The sequence below is a fragment of the Glossina fuscipes genome, unplaced genomic scaffold (genome assembly GCF_014805625.2).
Source record: "Glossina fuscipes isolate IAEA_lab_2018 unplaced genomic scaffold, Yale_Gfus_2 121, whole genome shotgun sequence".
NCBI lineage: Eukaryota > Metazoa > Arthropoda > Insecta > Diptera > Glossinidae > Glossina > Glossina fuscipes.
The window spans coordinates 9,030,554-9,051,091 of record NW_023998464.1 but is presented as its reverse complement, the minus strand read 5'-3'; the positions used below and the strand labels follow the sequence as shown (position 1 = coordinate 9,051,091).

General features: G+C 35.4%; 4 protein-coding genes across 7 annotated transcripts; 1 reads left to right on the top strand and 3 right to left on the bottom strand.

Annotated features, from left to right (window-relative positions):
* The first annotated feature begins 6,516 nt into the window (after positions 1 to 6,516).
* On the top strand, positions 6,517 to 7,905 carry LOC119640596 (vesicular integral-membrane protein VIP36-like). 3 transcript variants are annotated; one of them, XR_005247677.1, is made up of 3 exons: positions 6,517 to 6,751; positions 6,817 to 7,166; positions 7,234 to 7,905. XR_005247677.1 is itself a non-coding variant. In XM_038038749.1 (3 exons), the coding sequence occupies exons 1-3, from the start codon at positions 6,717 to 6,719 to the stop codon at positions 7,108 to 7,110; spliced, it is 264 nt and encodes an 87-aa protein (XP_037894677.1). In that variant the 5' UTR covers positions 6,517 to 6,716; the 3' UTR covers positions 7,111 to 7,903. The 3 variants fall into 3 exon arrangements, 2 of the variants coding, with proteins under 2 accessions (XP_037894677.1, XP_037894676.1); XM_038038749.1 differs by having other exon boundaries at positions 6,817 to 6,881; positions 6,947 to 7,903; XM_038038748.1 differs by having other exon boundaries at positions 6,817 to 7,896.
* On the bottom strand, positions 7,775 to 8,119 carry LOC119640598 (muskelin-like). The gene is made up of 2 exons (XM_038038750.1): positions 7,984 to 8,119; positions 7,775 to 7,927 (listed from the first exon to the last, which is right to left on the bottom strand). The coding sequence occupies exons 1-2, from the start codon at positions 8,080 to 8,082 to the stop codon at positions 7,775 to 7,777; spliced, it is 252 nt and encodes an 83-aa protein (XP_037894678.1). The 5' UTR covers positions 8,083 to 8,119.
* A 369-nt stretch (positions 8,120 to 8,488) lies between these two features.
* LOC119640600 (kinesin-like protein KIF14) lies at positions 8,489 to 16,570 on the bottom strand. 2 transcript variants are annotated; one of them, XM_038038753.1, is made up of 6 exons: positions 15,073 to 16,570; positions 11,898 to 12,300; positions 11,699 to 11,789; positions 11,446 to 11,629; positions 11,033 to 11,389; positions 8,489 to 9,370 (listed from the first exon to the last, which is right to left on the bottom strand). In XM_038038753.1, the coding sequence occupies exons 1-6, from the start codon at positions 16,351 to 16,353 to the stop codon at positions 8,741 to 8,743; spliced, it is 2,946 nt and encodes a 981-aa protein (XP_037894681.1). In that variant the 5' UTR covers positions 16,354 to 16,570; the 3' UTR covers positions 8,489 to 8,740. The 2 variants fall into 2 exon arrangements, with proteins under 2 accessions (XP_037894681.1, XP_037894679.1); XM_038038751.1 differs by having other exon boundaries at positions 8,491 to 9,370; positions 11,699 to 12,300; positions 15,073 to 16,569.
* Positions 16,571 to 18,448: 1,878 nt separating this feature from the next.
* On the bottom strand, positions 18,449 to 19,744 carry LOC119640595 (protein catecholamines up). Its single transcript, XM_038038747.1, has 2 exons — positions 19,538 to 19,744; positions 18,449 to 19,467 (listed from the first exon to the last, which is right to left on the bottom strand). The coding sequence occupies exons 1-2, from the start codon at positions 19,692 to 19,694 to the stop codon at positions 18,539 to 18,541; spliced, it is 1,086 nt and encodes a 361-aa protein (XP_037894675.1). The 5' UTR covers positions 19,695 to 19,744; the 3' UTR covers positions 18,449 to 18,538.
* Positions 19,745 to 20,538: the final 794 nt, after the last annotated feature.

Genomic DNA, 20,538 nt, shown 5'->3' with positions numbered 1-20,538 from the left:
TTAACTTAACTGGTCCAATCCATCTCTAAACAAACAAAAAAAAAAAAAAAAAAAAAATATTCTCAATTGTAAACAAATACAGACTGACTTTTTGAATTATTCTCAATTTTAACTTCAATAAAAGGCTATTTACAAAAACTTACGCGGCACTGCTGGTAGTCTCATCCGATGCATGAAATACGCCATCAACAGGAACTTGTCCCTAAGCAAACGTCTCGTAAGGTATTAAATAAGAAACAGAGATTAACAATTAAGACATTAGGTTGTCCTAGCAGAAATTTATTAATAGACATATTTTGTCTGTATTCGGAACGGTTGCGGGATAGTTCCAAACTTCAGGGAAAACACTTTTTCAATGTAAAGGAATTTTTCCTCATAGCATTTTTTCCCAATCAACGAACCAAAAAATTTCTGAAAGATTTTCAATGGTAAACAAAAATCCCTCTTAAGAATTTATTTGTTGAATATTTTAAATTGATTTTATAAAATCCCACAGATACTGCATTGGTGAGTTCTAAACTATTGACTACGTGCTGCTATATGTGAATCACCTAAAGTAAGAAAATAAGAAGAACGCGGCGCTTTTATTACTCATAACAGTGATGAATATTAGCATGTACATTAAGGAATATTTACTTTTAAATAAATTGTAAATATATCATCTATACTTGGGGCCGAATTTATACCACTTTGGTCTATTCTTGGTACTACTCTGGATTTTTTCTAAAGATTTTCATTTGGGAAAAAAATAGAAGGAGAATAAATAGTAAGATCTTTGACAAGAAAACTAACTCAGCTTAATTGAACACAAAAAAACAAAGCGGACGAGCGGACAGATAAACAAATGGACAGATAAGCTATCGGTATGACAAAGGGTAACAAAAGTCCGTCCGTGCATCACATATATTCGCACAAACTTAACATATGTCAGTACCGCAAGTGGTGTAAGGTGTAAAACGTCCAAATTATGAAAACCTTTATAGATTTGTTTTTTATTTATTTGCTAAATACAGCAGTTTGCTTAATTATTACTCTATAAGAAGCTTTTCCATTGTTTCACCAGTGTGACTGTTAGTTAGTTAGCAGTTAAGCTTCTGTGTAATGGGAAAATTAATCTTATATGGCATAGATTTAAGTCCACCTAAACTAACCTTTTTTCCTATAAAAATTTCTATTTTTATACGTTGGCTTTAAAGGGAACATTCATTAATAATAGCTCTGAAGTTTTCCTTTTAAAGCAGCATCTTTCATCAACCTTTACAAAACAGTTCAAGGTGTTAAAATTTTAAAAAAATAAAGAGAAATAAAGAAAATAGTACATAGTTCTGCTTTAATGTTATTTAAAATAATAATTTAAAAAAATGTAAAAAGTGTAATGTTATAACATAAATAAATTGAAATTAAAAATAGTTGATCTGTCCTTCATTTTTATTTAACTAATAATAATCACGAGATACGTATTTATATATGACCAAATGGTCTTTATCCCTGACTTACTATTTAGCGACCTATTAAAAAAATACCCAGAGTTGTGGGGTCTGAATAATAAATATGTATGTTGGAAGAAAGCTGGTAGGAAATTAGCCGACGAACTAACACAAAAAACCTATGTAACTGTAACAACAGAAGATGTTAGGTTAAAATTAAAAAGGGTAAAAATGAGCTTAAATCGATTAAACAAGACTGAGAGAGCTGAATACACGGGCATGTGTGCGTATCGTGGTAAGTTTGAAATGGACTGTTGTCAGAATAATCGTCCAATTATCAGCTAGGGGGGAAATACTCGTTGACATGGAGGTCGACCACATGGACATTGACACAGATAGCGAAGTTTTTCCCCGAGATAACGAAACGGACATAAAGGAAAACAGATTTTCAGTAGAGTTAAAGAAACTGGCGTACAATGAACAGAGGGAAGAACGGCCATCTCGTATTAAAAGGCCCAATAGATCTAATTAAAAAAGGAGCACCAGCTGGATATACGAACAGGGACCAACAACGTCGGCGAAAGCAGCGCAGAGGGAGAGGAGTAAACGCATTGAACCCGCTGCAAACGAAGATGAAGGCCAGGAAGTTCAAGTAGCTGAAAACCTGGTGGGCATCGAGGCGCTGCGAGAGGTCGCGTGGAAGTTAAGTCCTCACGACAAAATTGTACAGGTACACTTCGACGAAGTGTACACAGATGAGGAATCAACACTTTCTAGGGCGGAGGATATGCTGTATGGTTGTGTATACACTCACTACAAAAAAATTACGAAGCCTGCTAACAGCTTTCAACATGTTAATCAATGCCCTTCTCATCGCTCGCAATAATGGAAATCCGGACGAACTAGACGAATATCTAACTATCGTAGAGTAGATCGGGCTGGACGTGAAGGGAATAGTCTGTGATAGAAGCACACAAAATTTGACTACACTGGCGAAGTTCGTAAACGGAAAGTACAAGAGGAAGCATATATGTAATCCCACGCATGTTTGATTACATACATATATTGGGTGGATCTCGACAGAAAATAGAAGACAACAAGGAACTATTCGACTCAAATATCGTCAAGAAGGTAGATAAGGAGGACGGGCGCATCTCGATATACCTGAAGAAGAGAAGTGCGAACCTATTAATTAAATCAGCTCGAGCGTTCGCAAAAACTGTGGTATGATTAACCCCCACAACGGCAGCAAAGTTAAAACTCGCTGCGAAACAGAAAGTCATCAAGGGGGATAAAGAAATGCGATCATATGAAGTCATCGCTGCTCTAACTAAATTCAACAGCATTTTTCACAGTAGCAAGATCAGCAGCACCAAATGGGAGGAGCAGAAAGCGGTGATAGCGTAGGTTAAAAAATATTTCGAGAATAACCACTAAGCGGTGCAGCTAGATGGCGTAACCATGGAAACCATGGACAGCTTCATGGAAATAATGGATGGGCTGCTGGAGGGTTAATCTGGCATAACTATCCAATCCTACAGGGTGAGCCAAGATCTCTTGGAAAGGATTTTCTGTAAGATAGCACGAAGGAAGAGAAATCGCCAGGCAGGCAGTAGACATAATGAAGCTGATCACCCGACTAATGAGAAGGCAAATCGAATTTTGGGGAAGCGGCTCCACAACAGTCTACGATTATTATCTCATTGAAAAGCTAAATTACACGATACAAGCCCAGGTCGAAGAAAACTTTCTGCCATACGGATGGGGTGCCATTCAACGTAACTGCCGGGCGACTAACCGTAAAAGAAAAGGACTACTTCAGGATGCTCACGAGCTACGGAATAGCGCAATACGTAAGCAGCTAACATGTCAAGTATGCCTCGAGAACCTGACCGTAAGGAAAGAAGAGGCATGCTCAGAAATTGACGGTGAACTTGTCGCCAATGACTCGGAACACGATGAAATCCTGGCCCACGAGTATCTCTAACTCGAATTTCCAAAACACGAAGTCACTGCAGTCTTTTTAAAAGCCTTGAGCATGTACAAGACCATTATGACGTATCACATGATCAAGCCCAACGTCGGCAAGCGCACCCAGGCGACGACAGTGACGCGGCTTGCCTTCTTCAAGGCGTCAGGATCCTGCAGTAGCTACAGTATCCACCGAACAAACCTTCTTTCTTAATATATATGTTGCTGACCGGAAAAAACTGGGTGAAAGAAACAATTGAAAATGTATCATCATTTTAAAGGTAAATCAAATATAATAGAATTATGTTAATATATTTCTAACTTACATTTAAATTTTTTTCTTTAGATTACAAAAGTCCGCCCGCCAAATTAGGTCCAACTCTCCGCTCATCGTCTCATCGTAACATAAGATTCGCTGCATGCCAAAGGTAAGTTTGCATTTATCCTTACTTATTCTTATTTATAATTTGTTTACTTACTTCTATTTCAATTTAGTTTAAAAAGCAAGCATACGCCGCTAATGATTGATTGATGATAGCGCTCCAATTCGCCGTTGTATTCACGGGATCGTACATTATATACCGAAAGCTCTGCATAATCGGAACGTAATCGTTCTTTTATGGGCTTTATTTTTTGATCCCTCTTTAATTTCGATAGGATTTTCTTCATCACTAATTATCTCGTCATCGAGATCTTCATCCAAAACGGAGACTTTGGGTTTTAATTCATTGTTTTCTTCTAGAATAGAATGTTTTGAATACGCGGGAGAATAATATCGCAGACGCTAATCTATATCACCCCAGTTGTCATTTTCTCCGCTGTAATCTTGCCAAACAAACGTATGCGTTGCAATTCATCTCTATAATTGCTATTAATTGCTTTCGTTACTTTTGTTTGTTGCGCTCAATATCAAATCTTCAATACTTTCTCTTATTATTCATCAGCTAAATGAACCAACAAAAACCTAAACCTCGGTTTGGTGTTATTGACGCTTTCATTACCTTGAATATGTGACATATGGCATTTGATGATTTTTGCTAAAACCTACAGTTCATCGCTAGCGATCTTTGTATTTCCAAGTTTTTTTGAAACCTAAACTTACTCTCAATTGCGACAATCTAATATAATCATTCAATTGTGATTGTAAATGAAAGTATGACCTTGAAAATATGGGAATCTTTAGTGAATTGGCTTATACAGGCAAAGACTCCGCAATTAATTGACTGGGTTAAGTGTTGCACCAATACGTCATATAGCCGCAAAATTATAACTTACGCATATTTATAGTGTTTGCGATGATGGCTGAAATTGTTGAGCAGATAGTTACTGTACTTTATAATTGTGAAAATTGCAGTTTGAATTTTGAAAATGTAAAACAGCTCAACAAACATCGTTTATCGTCGCCCACCCATCGTGATGATTTATTCAAGTGTTCACTATACGATAAATGCTCTTTTTTTATACATTTATATATATAAGATTATATATTATATAAAAGCACTTGTACGAATATATGCGAAGAATTAACACAAAATGTTCAAAAATATGCGAAAATCGAACGCCAGGTCTCTAAAGATTTACTAAAACTAGTCAGGAGACGTTCAAGGAGAGATAAATGCTCTTTTTTTTATACATTTATATATATAAGATTACATATTATATAAAAGCACTTGTACGAATATATGCGAAGAATTAACACAAAATGTTTAAAAATATGCGAAAATCGAACGCAAAACTAATGCAGAAGCGAACAGACAGTCCTACGGAAATAATAATGAAAGAGCTAAGGTTGTTATATTGCGGTTTTGAAAGCTTTGGCTAAGGAAAGAATTAGCGATTGGATTCTCAACTGATAGTTACTACACCAAAAAAATGGGATGGTATCAGCCGGTCTTGCCAGAAGAGAATATTTATTTATTTATTTATTTTAATTCTACTTATACATGAAACTCGACTAAACAAATAACAGTCGAGTTCAATTGGCACTTAAAGCAAAACTTATATTAAATTAATAATAAAACTTAGTATAAGTACAATAAAGCAAATAAGACGGGGAAAAAAGAAAAAAAAGCATGTACACAACTAGCATAGCGCCACACTTACAACCGGTACAGGACAAAATTGCAAATGAACCCCTAAGCCATCGCAAACATGCATAAGCCTGGCAACCGAGAATACTTAACAGCAATTCATTTTCCAATCGTAACGACTTTTAAAGATAAAAACTAGTTTAAGTAAGACATAGGAAAATCGCGCATATTAAGCAATGTTGCTTTAATATGTACAGGACGTTGTACTAATTGTTATAGACGAATACATTTACTGGGAGAAGACAGACACATTGAAGTAATTGTGTCACGTACAAATTTCATTACAGCTTTTGTTTCATCCCGCCGTCAAACTCGATTAACCGCTTTCGATCTGATTACTTTAGATACCTACGAAGAGGTAAATGAAATAGCGATAGAAAAAGTATGTTGCTCTAATATATTTCTTCTTTACTTCTTTGCCAGATACTAGATTATTTACGCTTATGGTTGTGGTATTCTGCCGGTGCCGTCTGTGCTCCCGGTGATGTAAAATATCTTAAAAAGCTCAAAAGCTACATTATCAGTAACTACGAAGAATCATATAATAATGATTTATATCAATACGTACAATTTGTTAAACGCAGTGTGAAAGCCAAAAGATGTGCTACCTCTTCTTTTTTTCTATTTTATTCATAGAGTTTAGTGGGAAATCCTTTTGCCTTTTTGCAGGCGAATCAAATCTTTTGTGCTTACATGATTTACTAAACGCTGCTCCTGAATTGTGGGCCTCTTCGTTGCTTTATCTTCTAGAACCTTTGAATAATTCCTTGAAAGATGTCGCGGAAATAATGCGTATACAAGTAGTTCAAGTTTTGACTATTATTGACTTACCGACTCGATGATCGAGAATTTGACGCTAATGTTAACACTAAACGTACCATGCGCAGTCAAATAACCGTTTTTAAAATTTTGTTTAAAATTTCTCGCATTCAACGTTATTGTGTAATCATGTAGCTTATTGAATTTTCGTAAAATACATATACATCGAAACGCGGGGATCGAGTTTTTATTGTAGCATCAGAAAAATATTTTGTTTACTATCTACTTTCCTAAGATACATACTTTTTTTTGAAATGTCGGTACGTTTAGTGTTAAAGAATGCTTGGAGGCTTTACCACAACATTCATTGGAACATAAGCACGGTTGGCTGTTAGTTCTTATCCATGCCTTGAGTAAAAAAAATTGGATATCTCATCATCATACAATGTCAAACAAGGAATTTCGCTGAATGCCAAAATTTTGTAGATGCTGTGAAAGTTACGGGTAAATTTCTGAATACAGTAATTTTTTATGAAACTCATTATTAAAAAGTAGTGTGTCCATTCCAGAATCAGTGCCTTTTTTAGTCTGACACCAGATCAGATCAAAAAGTGGAGCTATTTGGAATTTTCCGGTGAAATAAAATTTCAAGTTATGCGATATGATTTTTCAAGGAAAATTTTTCTTTAATAACTTCAGTTATGCAAGCTGTGAATTGGAAAATTCATGTGACTTTTAAAGTTCACGGCAAAGGTACAGAATTATTTGGTGACGGTTTTGCCATATGGTACGCCAAGGAACGTATGCAACCAGGGCCAGTTTTCGGTAGTAAAGATAATTTTTCTGTTATAGAGTTATATTAGACACTTACAACGATCAGGTCAAATGGAACAAATGGTGCAAAAATGAAATCAAGAGGGTATATATAAACAATGGGTTCTACTTCATAACGTATTTAATTCAATTATAAATCTTTAAATTATTAGAAACGATGGCGCAGTTAGTCATGAATCTGAAACAACCCTAATACATCACAATAACAACCAACAACGGCAGCGATACTTTTAGATACTTTTATGAATGGTTCCGCGTATTGATCCTTGTAATGAAGAAGAATTTCCCTGATTAGCTGGGGCGAGTAGTGCTGCTAACATGTCTTTAACGCGCCCACCGCCGCCTTCAATGTTTAATCGTAGTCGCATGTCTGGTTTGCCGCGAACAAAAGAAAACTTTCCTGCTTTATGTGGCAATGCCAGCAATGCAGCTCGCACGCAGGAAAACACTTTTCCCATATCTTCAATGTTAAGAAAGCAACCCACGCCTGCCACTGGAGCTATAACACGAACTACTACTCCCACAAATGTACCGTCAACCAACAACAATGGTAGCAGCAAGGTTATTCATGTATCTAATCGTCCCAATATCACAGCGGCAAGAAACCCTTCACTATAGATTTTCCAGCCTTACCTAGTGGAAAAATGAAGAAGCAAACAGGCGGAGTTCAAGTCCCAACCGCTATAGTATCGGCTAAACATCGTACTTTAATGGATGGCTATGTTTATAATTATTGTCGTTTTTATTTAAAATTTCTAAAATCTGGGTATCGACATCATAACAGATAAATTCATGAATATCCGTTTTCACACGCTGCCCTCCATATATGTAGAGTTTACGTTTTTTCTTAAATTATAAAAATTAAAAAATATATCATTATAAATGCTTTGACTCCTCCTTACATTATGAAAAACAATGCAATGAGTTATTCGAGATTTAACTGACATAACATCCGGCAGCGACGCCGACGGATGGTGACAGGATGGTGTTTGTAGCGACATGATATGAAAACAATCCAGAATACTCTGTCTCGCTAGAAGTGCTAGCACTAACACTGCGTGGCGTCAGTACTTCCCCGTCAAAAACATAGATCATGCGTTTGTCAGCATCGATGCACATCTGATGATCATATACAAGTGGCGGGCCACTAACTTGAAAATTATATTCGGTCGTGACCAAATCTTTTACACCCATCCTCAAAAACACTGAAAAAAGGAAAACAACAAAAATTTTTTTATACTCTATAATATTGCGTGGGCGTGGGTGACATTTTTTATTTTCAGGATAAAAGTGGAAATTTAAATGATGTATGTGTGCATTTTATGAGCACCAACAACAATTTTTGTTACATACGCGTCTGGGTCACTTTTAAATTCTTTTGCAAATTTGTAGGCGATATCTTCATTTTTGTGAAAGAGTGTTTGTAATCTCAGCTATGAATGACTAATCATTAAATAGCTTGAGTATTGTGGCAATGTTTGTTGAAATAAAGATAATAAGATAAGGATTTTTTACACGTTTGTATATTTACTATTTGAGCGTAAATCCACTTCGATTATCTATTATAATTACAATAAATAAATGCTTACGTCAGCTATTATAGATTTTATGAAAGTCAATGGAAACAATGCATTAAATTCTACTGCCGTCCAGTCTCCGTCAAAAGGGATTTGTTGGTGGCGATGATTTACGTGTAGAAATTTGCAATATTTTTAACGCATTTTCTAAGCTGTCTAATGATGAGAGCATCTCCAACAGAGAACTATCGTGCATATGTTGTTGGCATAATTTCCGCAGTTTAATCGCAGCCTGCTTCATTTCTTGTAGGTAAACTGCAGATAAAATAGAAAAATCTGAACTTTTCCCATATCCATTTTCTTTAACATTTGCTTCAGAAACTTTTACAGTCCCGCCCGCATTGACGATTCCACAATTCTGCGGTCTTACCGGCGAATCTCTCAGGGAGTTGCCTTTATAAGCCTTAAGATCTATAGCAATTCCACTTGAATTGTATGAATTATTAAGACTTTCGTCTAGGTCTGCTTCCACTAGCTTCCATTCGATGTCAACCGAATTAAAACAATTATCAGAATCAAAATGTTCTAAATCTCGCATAATATCAAGCCATACTTGTAAACGCGCTAATGGCCACTCAGCTACCAGCTGATTCGGTTTGTCTATAATTAAAATTTTTGTCTGGAATAACATCCCAAACTCGTCCGCTACTTGAGAATGTTTAAACTCGTACTTAAGGTTATGTATATGAGAATATTGATTAGCTTCCTTTACCTGTTGAAAATTTGAAAAAGAATTTATAACAAAACAATGGGAATGAAATAAAATAAATACATAGTATACTGAAGTATATTCATTTTAAGTTTATTTCATTAGCAATTAATACCGTTTTTCATTTATTGCTGCAATATGGATTTAGCTCACTTTTTTATTAAAATGTTAGAGAAGGACCGGTTATGCACCAGCCTTGAAGGGAACTACGTTAAGAAATGAAGTTAATTTTTCCGAAAAGAAAAAAAGTCTTTTCTAGTTCCAATAAGCACTGACTGGTATATTACATATTTCTATATTTAACGTTCTAAGTTAACTACAAAGTTCTAATGGCTTTTTTTGTAGAATGTCTTATATTAACTATCAAAATACGCGGTTTCGAGAAAACTTCGTTTTTTATTGCAAACGTTTCATCCTGGAACATCCTTCTAAGATTTTCGAACATATATTAGAAAGAAGCGGAAAGGGATAGAATTTATAGATTGTTTAAATACCTTTTCAGATAAAAAGCGTATGATGCATATAAAGTTTTACTAACATTATATTTGTGAGAAATGTTTTTACTGTATATGAAGATGTATTCGTACCTCTTCCAATTTACTTATCACTTTTAGTGTAAATCATAAATGCAACTATACTTCATTATTGTTTAGTTTATTGACCAAACGGATAAAAATATGTATTCAGCTTAAAGACTTTTTTATAACCTTGTCTCCATTATTGCTTTGAACTTGGATTGATTTTCGAAAGCAAATAATTTAATCAAAGTTTGCAATACTGCTCTTGTTACAATGCGCTCATAATGGGTCATTTAAAAAATAAGGACCTTCTGTTTTCAGATTTGGTTAGCGTCCAATACATATGAAGCTGATGGAGGATATTACGACGTGAGAGTGGATGAAGTTTGCTTAAAATTAAAAAATTCCCAATTTACTTTAATTAGTACTAACGCCACGGAAAACAAACAAACAGAAGTTGTCCCATAAATAGTTTCGAAGTTATCAGAGATTTAGAAATGACTTACATTTACATAAAGTTGCCTTTAGGATAACATATGAGGTGACCATTGTCGCTCTACATAATTCTATATCCGAGATTGACTACAAAACTACAGAAGATGCTAGCCACATCGATAGCGAAGAAAAATTATAGCGATGGAAAGGTTCACATTGGCAGTCAAAATCGTGCCTTGCGTCCAATCAGAAAGACGATGTATCACGAAATATCGCTACGAACGAATATATGCTCGAATTTGTATTGTCAACGCTGAGAGTCTTTATACTTAACCCCTTAAAGCTAATGGCCCCCTCTTATCGATTGGATACGTTCATGACAGCGTCAACCGTATAAATCTTATCTTTGATCATGGGAAAGAGTGCAACCAAATACTAAATTTTAAATGCCACTGCCAGGACATTACTTGTTTGGAAGTTTGCAAAACTACTTGAGGGTCATCAATCAGTGTCAAAAAAAACTTTTATACTCTCAGGCCTTCGTAATCTACAAGACAGTATTTGTTAGATAATGCATTAATGCATTCAAAACATGCAAGCGCATGCTCACATTACATGGGATTTTCACACAAACAGTAGTAAGAAATAAATATCTGATTATAATAATAATAACAGTTGTGTGTGAAACTGACCAAGCAGCATTTATACATACCAACAACTGCACTTTGTGTAAGCTTTCTCTGCTCGGCTTTTGCATAATATCATTAATTTCATCTAAAAATTGTTGATTATTTGAATTGGAGGTCATCACATTATTCAGCATACTATCATTCCGAATGGTCTGAGTCATATTGGTTCCACGTTCGGATTCTAAAATTTCTTCATTGCATTTTAACATAATCTTTTCTAATTCTAATTTCTGAACGAGTTCTATGTAGTTTCGTTCATTTTCACTTCGCTCTTTTTCCATGTTTTGGATGGCCATTTGTTTTTCTTCCTGTAGTTGAAGTCTAAGCTTCTCTTCTTGCTTTTCTAAAATCTCTTTATATGCTAAATGATAATCGATCACCTGAAAAAATCCTTTTACTATAAAATTTGAGTAATAACACATCTCTTATAGTTTACCTGTTTTAATCCTTTACTAGAGCAAAATGGATTAGAGACACGAAAATAATGGGAACCGCCAAGTATCAAACGATCGGCATGAAACATTTCTGATTTACATGTTACTAGTTCCCCATTGAGGTAGGTTTCAAAATGATCACTTCCTGGAATAACGTACAGACGACCGCCATCATTTTCAATTGCGCTGCAAGTGTGCTTAGGTTAGAACGATCATAATGTTTATATACATATATATATATATATATATATATACCAGTGATTATGAGCGATCAGTTGTCCATCAAGAGTGATATCAGGTTGCGATTCCTCTAAGGATAAGCGCGTCCTTCCAATTGTTACAGATCCTAAAGGCAGTATATAAAAGAGAGTCCCACTAAGCATGGGGTCTTCCGATAAATTAACAAGATAAGCCTGGTTTGAATTCTTTGTCAACTCCAAGGCAAGTCCCTTACGTTTAAGTAATTGCATCTCTCTTTTTCTTAAATTCTCAGCTTCTGATAAACGTTCCATCCAGGATTTCTGAAAACGGCAAAGTTCTTTTTCTCGTTCAATAAGTTGCTCTTTCAAGTTTTCAATTTCGTTTTCGCCACTTGCACCTGCACTATTATTAACTTTTTTAGGTGTTTCGGATATTTCTAGTCGTTGACATTCATTCTGCAATAACTTTAATCGATCAATTTCAGCTCTTAATTCTCTTATAATTTTATCATTTTCCGATTCATTGATTTTTACACGGTTTAAAATACTACGTGCTTGATAAGCATATCGCAGTGTAGCTAAGGTTTCCTCTATATGCCTATTTGCTGGCGATATTGTTGCTAACATAACTGTTTTCGAATTTCCTCCAAGATTTTCCTTAAAAACCAGAAGATAGGCAAAAATTGAATAAACTAATGTTTTATTGACTACAAATAAATAACAATTTAAAACATAATTTGCAGAAAGCTGGAATGTTTAAAATCTTCTATTATATGTTACATATTTTTTCAGGATAATTACCCTCATCAAATCATTCAAACCAACCTATGTTAAGTGTTAATAAATGTTTCAATTAATTTTACTTGTGATTGAAACATTTTCTCGGCTCTCAGAAAAACTTGATGCAATTTCTTATCACACTCTCAGAATTGAACGCAAATTTCTCACACTAACAAAACGGGACGCAAATTTATCGAAATTTTAATAAACGAAGTTTGACAAAGTGAAAAATTGCTAAAGAAGAATGATATATATTATAAAGAAAAAAGGGAAGTATCAATATTTATTTATTTTAATTCTACTTATACATGAAACTCAACTAAACAAGTAATAGTTGAGTTCAATTGGCACTTAAAGCAAAACTTATATTAATTAATAATAAAACTTATTATAAGTACAATAAAACAAACAAAGAGAAAAAAAAAAAGAGAAAAAGAAACCAGCACACAGTACACAAACCAGTACACAACCAGCATAGAGCCACACTTACAACTGGTACAGGACCAGATTGCAAATGAACCCCTAAGCCGTCGCAAACATGCATAAGCCTGGCAACCGATAATACGAAAATAGTTAACAACAATTCATTTTCGAATCGTAATGACTTTTTAAGGTTAAAAGCTGGTACGACGTAGGTAAATCGCGGGTATTAAGCAATGTTGCTTTAATGGACTTTAAAGAGTCCGATAATGAGAATAAGTGATAGACGTCATTTAGGTTCTTTCAAACAACTCTGAGCGGATTCAACAGCTTATAATTATATTTACACTGACTAAGCTTAATCAAGATAAAGTGCCTAGAGAAGCGGTTAGGGACATTAAAGCTTATTTCACCAAGTAATGAAGGCGAGTCGATCGCACCATTTATTACTTTGATTACAAAGGAAACGCCAAGAACAAATTTACGTTTCTCAATAGACGGTAAGGACAACAGAAGCAACCTATCTTCATAGGGAGGAAGAGAAGCAATCGGATCCCAACCCAACTTTCTAAGGGCAAACAGCAAGAATTGCTTTTGAACAGATTCAATTGAATCTACATAGCACCTATATGAAGGAGACCACGCAACAGAGGCATGCTGGAGTATGGGTCTAACCAAATACATATACAGCCTTTCCGTAATGTAGGGATCACCAAGCTCTTTGGACCCCCTTTTTGTAAAACCAAGCGCGGACCTAGCTTTGCTTATCGAGAGCTCAATATACAAATTAAAACGTAACCTATGGTCAAATAGAACGCCTAAATCTGTGATCGAATCGACGTCCTCCAACTTATGCGAACCTATGAAATACTGAGTAATGAATGACTTTCTTCTTGAGAAAGAAAGCTTCTTACATTTACTCAGATTTAGTTTGAGAAGATTCAAAGAGCGCCATGCAACAAAATTATCCAAGTCACCTTGAAGCTGATGTGATTGCGATTCAACAGAGAAGGAAGAAAACAGTTTCACATCATCAGCACACATTAAGATCTGGCTGGATTTAACCACCGATGGAAGATCGTTAATGTATAAACTAAATAAAATGGGGCCTAAGTGACATCCTTGAGGTACGCCAGACATAACGGGGAATTCATGCGAGGTGATGAAGTTAAACAAAACCCTGAAGGATCTATTGTGCAGATAAGAGCTTATCCGTTTCATTAAATAGAAGGGAAGCCAGAGGATTGGAGTTTAAAGATAAGTAAGTTATGGTTAATCATATCAAACGCTTTGCTTAAATCAGTTTATATAACATCTGTGCGAGAGTCACTAGAAAAAGCCTTGAAAACATGACAAGTAAACTCTAACAAGTTGGTGAATGTAGATCGCCCTTTCCGAAAGCCATGCTGGTGTGGAGAAACGTACGAATTAATGGCAAAGGCCAAATGCTGAGTCACAATTCGCTCGAACAACTTGGGCAAAACACTCAACTTGGCTATGCCTCTGTAATTCCCAACAAATTGTCTACTTCTACTCTTTCGGATAGGAATAAGGAAACTACTCTTCCAACACGAAGGGAAAACACCTAAATTCAAGGACTGGTTAAAAATCCTTGAGATCACACCACATAACTCGACACCGCAAGATTTAAGTACACATGCTGAAATTCCATCAGGTCCTGGCGCACAACAATATTTTAGAGAACTCAACCCTAAAAACGTCATATTCCGAAATTACCAAGTTAGGAATTGAGACGGAGTTAGTTATAGGATATGGGTAGTTTGCTGATAAATCGAAATTAGCAATCGAAAAGTTTCGTCGGAAATACTCAGCAAACAGATTTGAGATTTCAAAATCATCCGAGGAATCAGAGCCATTAAAAGAAACACGAGAGGGATATGTGGAAATTTTTCTTTTAAAGTTAACAAATTGAGAAAATATTTAGGATTAGCAAACAGAGAGGATTTAATGAACTGAAGGTATCTGCAGTAATAATGGTGATTGAGGGAGTTAAATCTATGCCTCGCCACCGAGTAAGCGCAATAGTAGAGCGCAGAACCACTTTTTGAGTATTTTTTGAATAGCGTTTTTTTTCTATTCTTTTAATATTTAATTGAAGTACCAAATAAAATTTTATATTGAATTAAAAATCACTATAGTGTCAATAAATTTAAGAATATAAAGAAAGTGTAAGAAAGTGTATAAAAGAAAAAAAAAGTAAAAAATTACCCGCAACAGATATGTCAGAACGCTCTCACGGTAAGGCACAAACGTCCTGCTCCTTTTATCTGCCAAAGCGGCTATCACTTTTCCCAATGCTAGAAGACTTTTATTAATGTGAACACCTTCTCGTTTGTGTAGATCATTTGTTCCACTGCAACGCTCGCTGCCGGCCAGATCAACAAGGCTGATTTTACTCCGACGTCCTTGATTTACTTTGCTTGACGCGAGCGATTCCCTATTTGTTACATTCAGCATTATATTCAAAATCGAATGCGATCTTGAACTTTTCTCATTTAGGGCCGTTGCCGCTGTTGCTCGCTGCGAGTGGCCAAGGATAAGCCAATGTTGTAAAGCTTCACACGTGTCAACAGAATGTACGCTCAACTCAGCTACGTATGGCCCCCAAATTGGATGTTCACGTACTTTAAGACATTTTTGAGAGTTTTTTACAGAAATACCTGCAGGTTCTATGTTTTTTTGACTACTATGCTTGACACAAAGCAAATCATGAATTCTTTCATTATATATTTCAAAATAGCTTACTTCAATTTCGACTTGAAATTCTTCACGATGTGCTTCCAGATAATGAAAGAGTTGGTAACAGAATCTTGGAATAATTCCAGCTTCACAGCTGAGAGCATTTTGATTGAAATTATCACGGCTGAAAGGATCGGAACCCATCATACTGTACGATTTACCAGAACCAGTTTGGCCGTATGCGAAAAGACACGCATTGTATCCTTCAAATGCTTTATCTAGAAGTGGGCATGCTATTGTTTCAAACACTTGTTTTTGCGTATCAATGTAATCTATATTATTCGATTCAAAGACGTGGTCATAGGTAAAAGTGTGATAAGTGCCTGTAGATGCACCTGGCGTCACAACTGGTACGACTAGTTGGTTCCCATTGACTTTAACAACGCTTGAAGTTCTTTCTGACAAATTTAAAGGCCGTATACGCACTGCAACTACGAGACGATCTTCAGTGCCTTTTGCCAAACATGTACGAGATTTTCCTGGCGTGGATTTATGAAAAAAATCCTTTGCTGGCGTTACATTAATTGGACGATGATTTGGGACAGCGTTGCGAAAGAGCGAGGAAGGAGTGTGACAAGCATTTTCTTTTGGAGTTTTATATTTTTTCAGTTTGAAAGGAGACTCTTCTTGGGCGGCACCTTCTTTTCTTTCAATATTCCTGAAAACTTCTTCACAAGAATTGTGTTTGTTTGGCAGCTTCCTAGCCTGATGAGTTGTTGATGTTAATTCGTTTCGTCCAAAATTATTCATTTTTAATGCAATTTATTTCGCGCCTTATTCAATAGTTCCTTCATGTTAATAATTCTATTCTGAACAGTGATGTTATTTATAAAATAGAAGAGATATTAAAGCGAATTTCCCAAAGTACGACTCGGATTGTGAAGTTTTTAAGACAAAGTTACGTGGTTGACTACAGCGTTTTCTTTCACTTGTTCCAACGAAGAGAATTGAGAAAAATTTATAGAAACAGATGGCGAAACAATGATGTGATAGCGCGATCGTTCAAAATGAACATAAATATCAAAAATATTTATACACATAAATTTCGCAAATAATAATGCACAATCGTTTAATCAATATAACGCAATAGAAAAATAATTAATCAAAGACATGCATCACAATTTTCTTAACTGCAGAACTCAGCAGTAGTGTCTTTAAAAGAAAAAAGAACCAAGTTTCTCTGCGTAAAAGTTTTTCAGCTAAAAAATTAGAAGTGATGTGATTAGGCAATTTTAGTACGCAGATCAATCATATATGATGTATCTTTTGCATGAACCCAATTGCATGTATTTGTCTACCACAGAAACTCGATAAACTTCATATTTTTCTATATTTGTCCTATGATAGTGAGTAATTGAATTAATATCCGTTATATCCCATTTGATTTCAATTTCATTTGTTCCAAACAACAGACAACTTTTTTCCAGACAACTTTGACATTCAGCATTTGCTAACTTACATCAACAAATTTTTTGCAAAATTCAAAATGTGCGATTTCGAGCCATCGAAACAACATTTACGAGAAGTATTACTCCATTATCACATCTTAAATAAAACTATTGCTGAAACTCGTCGATTGCTAAAGGAAGCCTACGGAGAACATGCGCCCTCAGAGCCAACATGTAGGGAATGGTTTAGGAGGTTTAAAAGCGGTAATTTTGAGATCAAAGACAAAGAGCGTCCGGGCCAACCAAAAAAATTTGAAGATGAGGAATTGAAAGAAGTATTGGATGAAGATCCATGTCAAACGCTTAAATCCATAGCAGAAACATTGAATGTTGACGAATCGACAGTTTCCAAACGTTTAAAGTTAATGGGCATAATTCAAAAACAGGGAAGAATTTGGTTGCCATATGAATTGAAACCAAGATATATTGAACGGCGCTTTACGGTATGATGATATTTTGATGAAATTTGGTATACTTACGTGTTTTGACTTAAGAAATTGCTGTATAGGTATGTGAAATGCTGCTTCAGAGGCATCGAAAAAAGAGTTTTTTGCATCGCATTGTTACAGGCACTGAAAAGTGGCTACGTTGTGATAATCCAAAGCGCAAAAAGCTGAGCCATTGTTTATCATCACCTTCAACGTCAAAGCCGAACATTAATATCTCCAAAGTAATGTTGTGTATATGGTGGGATCAATTAGGGGTAGTGTTCTACGACCTTTTGGATCCCACCGAAATAAACAATAGCGAACGATATAAACAACAAGTGATACAGTTGGACCATGAGTTGAAGGCGAAACGTCTTCAGTATGCCAATGGGTCAGACCTAGTTATTTACCACCACGACAGTAATCGCTTTAGCACCAGAAACAGTGCTCGATCACCTGTTGCCAAACTGCTAAAAGAAACTTTTCAGGTGCTTGGATGGGAGATTTTGCCACATCCGCCATATTCTCCAGATATTGCCCCTTCCGATTATTTATTCCAAACAATGCAAGAGAATCTGGCAGATCAGCACTTTTCTTCTTTGGAGGACATGAAGAAATGGCTTGAATCATGGTTTGAATCGAAAGATGAGTCATTCTTCCGCCGAGGAATAAATCAACTGCCTGAAAAATGGGAAAAGGTTGTGGCTAGTGATGGACAATATTTTGAATAAGTGTGATGAATATTAGCTATTGATCTCAGAGGTTAAACGACTACGGAAATTAATTCAAGTACAATTAGATTAAACAATTTTCCGCTTACCATGATTGTCACACAAACGGGAAGAGGTGGAAAATTTGGCAGAAGGAAGAAGAATCAGAAGCGCTCTTCTTATCGATTAAAACCAAGCATTCTTATGTCTAAATCTCTTTCGTTTTTATTGACATTTTTTTTTCTCTTCCCTCAAATTAAGAAATATAATTTCTATTAATTAAGTATACATGATGATTAAAAGTACGAAATTCTCATGATTTTTTCGTTAAATATAAAAACTGTACATACTATTCAAACGTTGCTATAAAATACATAAGTGTTACACCAATTAATAGTGCCATTATTTCTTTAATAGACTGCACCAATTTAGTTGATTCTTCTAGAAGTTCCGGCAAGACGCTAACGGTTGCGATATATATGAATCCGCCGGCTGTAAATGGCAAAATCCACGGAATTGACTCTGTGCTAGCGCCGATACCAATTAGTGCTAAAATATTACCAGTTAACGCACCCAGTGCAGTCACTAACTGCAGCATAAGCGCTCGCCTCCGCGTACAACCAGATTTGATAAGGATGGCGAAGTCGCCAATTTCATGTGGCACCTCGTGAAGCAAAATCGTTATTGTTGTTATTATACCAATACTTTCTCCGGCTAAGTATGAAGCCCCTATAGCAAGTCCATCGGTAAAATTATGTGCAAAGTCGGCAGCCAAATTAAGATAACCAGCTATTTCCACGTCCGTGGTGTCATCCTGAGGTGCTGAAATTTTAAAGTCTGAAGCCTGGTGGTCACCGCTTGCTAACGATTTCTGATCTTTGACTTTTTTAGGTACACTGCTTGTGTGACTGTGGCTATGTCCAGTGCCTTTAATAAATCGAACCAACTTTTCTACAGCTAAAAAAATTATGATTCCAATAAGGATCCACAGACCAATAATTATGTCGCGGTTATGTCCGTGTGGCTCCTCATGTGAATGTTCATTATTACATTGTTCATGTTCATGTACATGTTCATGTGGATGGGGGTGGACAGCATGGGGAATTAGATGTAAAAATGCATCCCCTAAAAGTCCACCTGACGTAAAGGCGAGAAATATTTTAAGGCGTGGTTTCATAGAGTCGCTGTTGTCCAACGGTATCAAAAATAATAATAAAAAAGGCGCCGCGCTTATTAACAATGTGGAAACCAGCGAGTATAACCATACATAGTTCATATCTGTGAATTAAAATTATTATTTATCACTTTACCTTCTTTTTTTAAAGAAAGAATTAATAAAAATATCTACCAATGGAACCAGTATGTTTATGATTGCATTGATGCAATATTTTAACTTCTTCATTTAGTTTATTGGCTTCTCGTGAATACTTAAAACTGGGTGACTCGTGATTATGGCATACTGTAGGAGAAGGTAACACCAAAATGCAAAATAATGCGCAAAACATTATTTTTTTGCATGTCTGTAAATTCACATTTTTACAAAATCTACTTTTCATATTAAATGAATAAAAACGTACACGTCATGAATATAAAATAAAAAAGGATCCAATATGCTTCTATAATTAACTGTAAACACAATCGTGAATTTTATGAAAGATTTTGACAAGAATAGTGACCTATTAGCTAATAACGTATCGTACCGTATCGTTTAGATATTTAATTTTCGCGAAGCGTTTTTAAAATATGTACGCAATCAAGAACTTAAAAAAGAGAAAGAAATGATAAAATATTCTCAAACGAACTCAAACGGAAAAAATCAAAATCTTTTTAAATTAGGAAGCATTGTACATGAGAGATATGAAAATAATTTAACAAAACGGCAAATTTCGCTTTGTGAAGTAAGTTTTCGTTTTCATATGGATATACAGAGTATAAACGTTAGGCTCAATTTCATATTATTACTATTATTAACCAGTAATTAATCATTAAATAATTACAAGTGAATTGCATTATCGTTTAATATTAATGAAGATTAAAAAATATAGGTTACAAACCTGCCTCACTTTAGTTTTACTTTCATTTATTATTATTATTATTATAAATTTAACCGGAGAATAATTTCTAAAAGTAAAGCTTAAAGCACCAGCATCTAAGGCTCCCGGCGTTATTAAAAACTGTACCGCACTTGAGATTTTAACCCACAACCATTGAGTTGCTAGTCGAGACTCTTGCCCACTCTGCCACTCAGGCGGATACTTTCATTTAACATCTGTTAGACTTATTAAAATTGAGCAGTTCTATTTTTATTTTTTCCACTAGCCCATTGGGCAAACTATCCTCTATAGCCTG

Bases quoted from the DNA above. Each gene is read 5' to 3' on its own strand.
- LOC119640596 (XM_038038748.1), top strand. From the start codon at position 7,400: ATGTCTTTAACGCGCCCACCGCCGCCTTCAATGTTTAATCGTAGTCGC.
- LOC119640598 (XM_038038750.1), bottom strand. From the start codon at position 8,082: ATGTCGCTACAAACACCATCCTGTCACCATCCGTCGGCGTCGCTGCCG. The intron at 7,928-7,983 runs GTAAGGAGGAGT...TTATAATTTAAG, and splicing joins ATTGCATTGTTTTTCATAAT to AAAAAACGTAAACTCTACAT.
- LOC119640600 (XM_038038751.1), bottom strand. From the start codon at position 16,353: ATGAATAATTTTGGACGAAACGAATTAACATCAACAACTCATCAGGCT. The intron at 12,301-15,072 runs GTAATTTTTTAC...CTGGTTTTTAAG, and splicing joins TTCTGACATATCTGTTGCGG to GAAAATCTTGGAGGAAATTC. The intron at 9,371-11,032 runs GTATGTATAAAT...AATTTTCAACAG, and splicing joins TACACAAAGTGCAGTTGTTG to GTAAAGGAAGCTAATCAATA.
- LOC119640595 (XM_038038747.1), bottom strand. From the start codon at position 19,694: ATGTTTTGCGCATTATTTTGCATTTTGGTGTTACCTTCTCCTACAGTA. The intron at 19,468-19,537 runs GTAGATATTTTT...TTTAATTCACAG, and splicing joins TAAACATACTGGTTCCATTG to ATATGAACTATGTATGGTTA.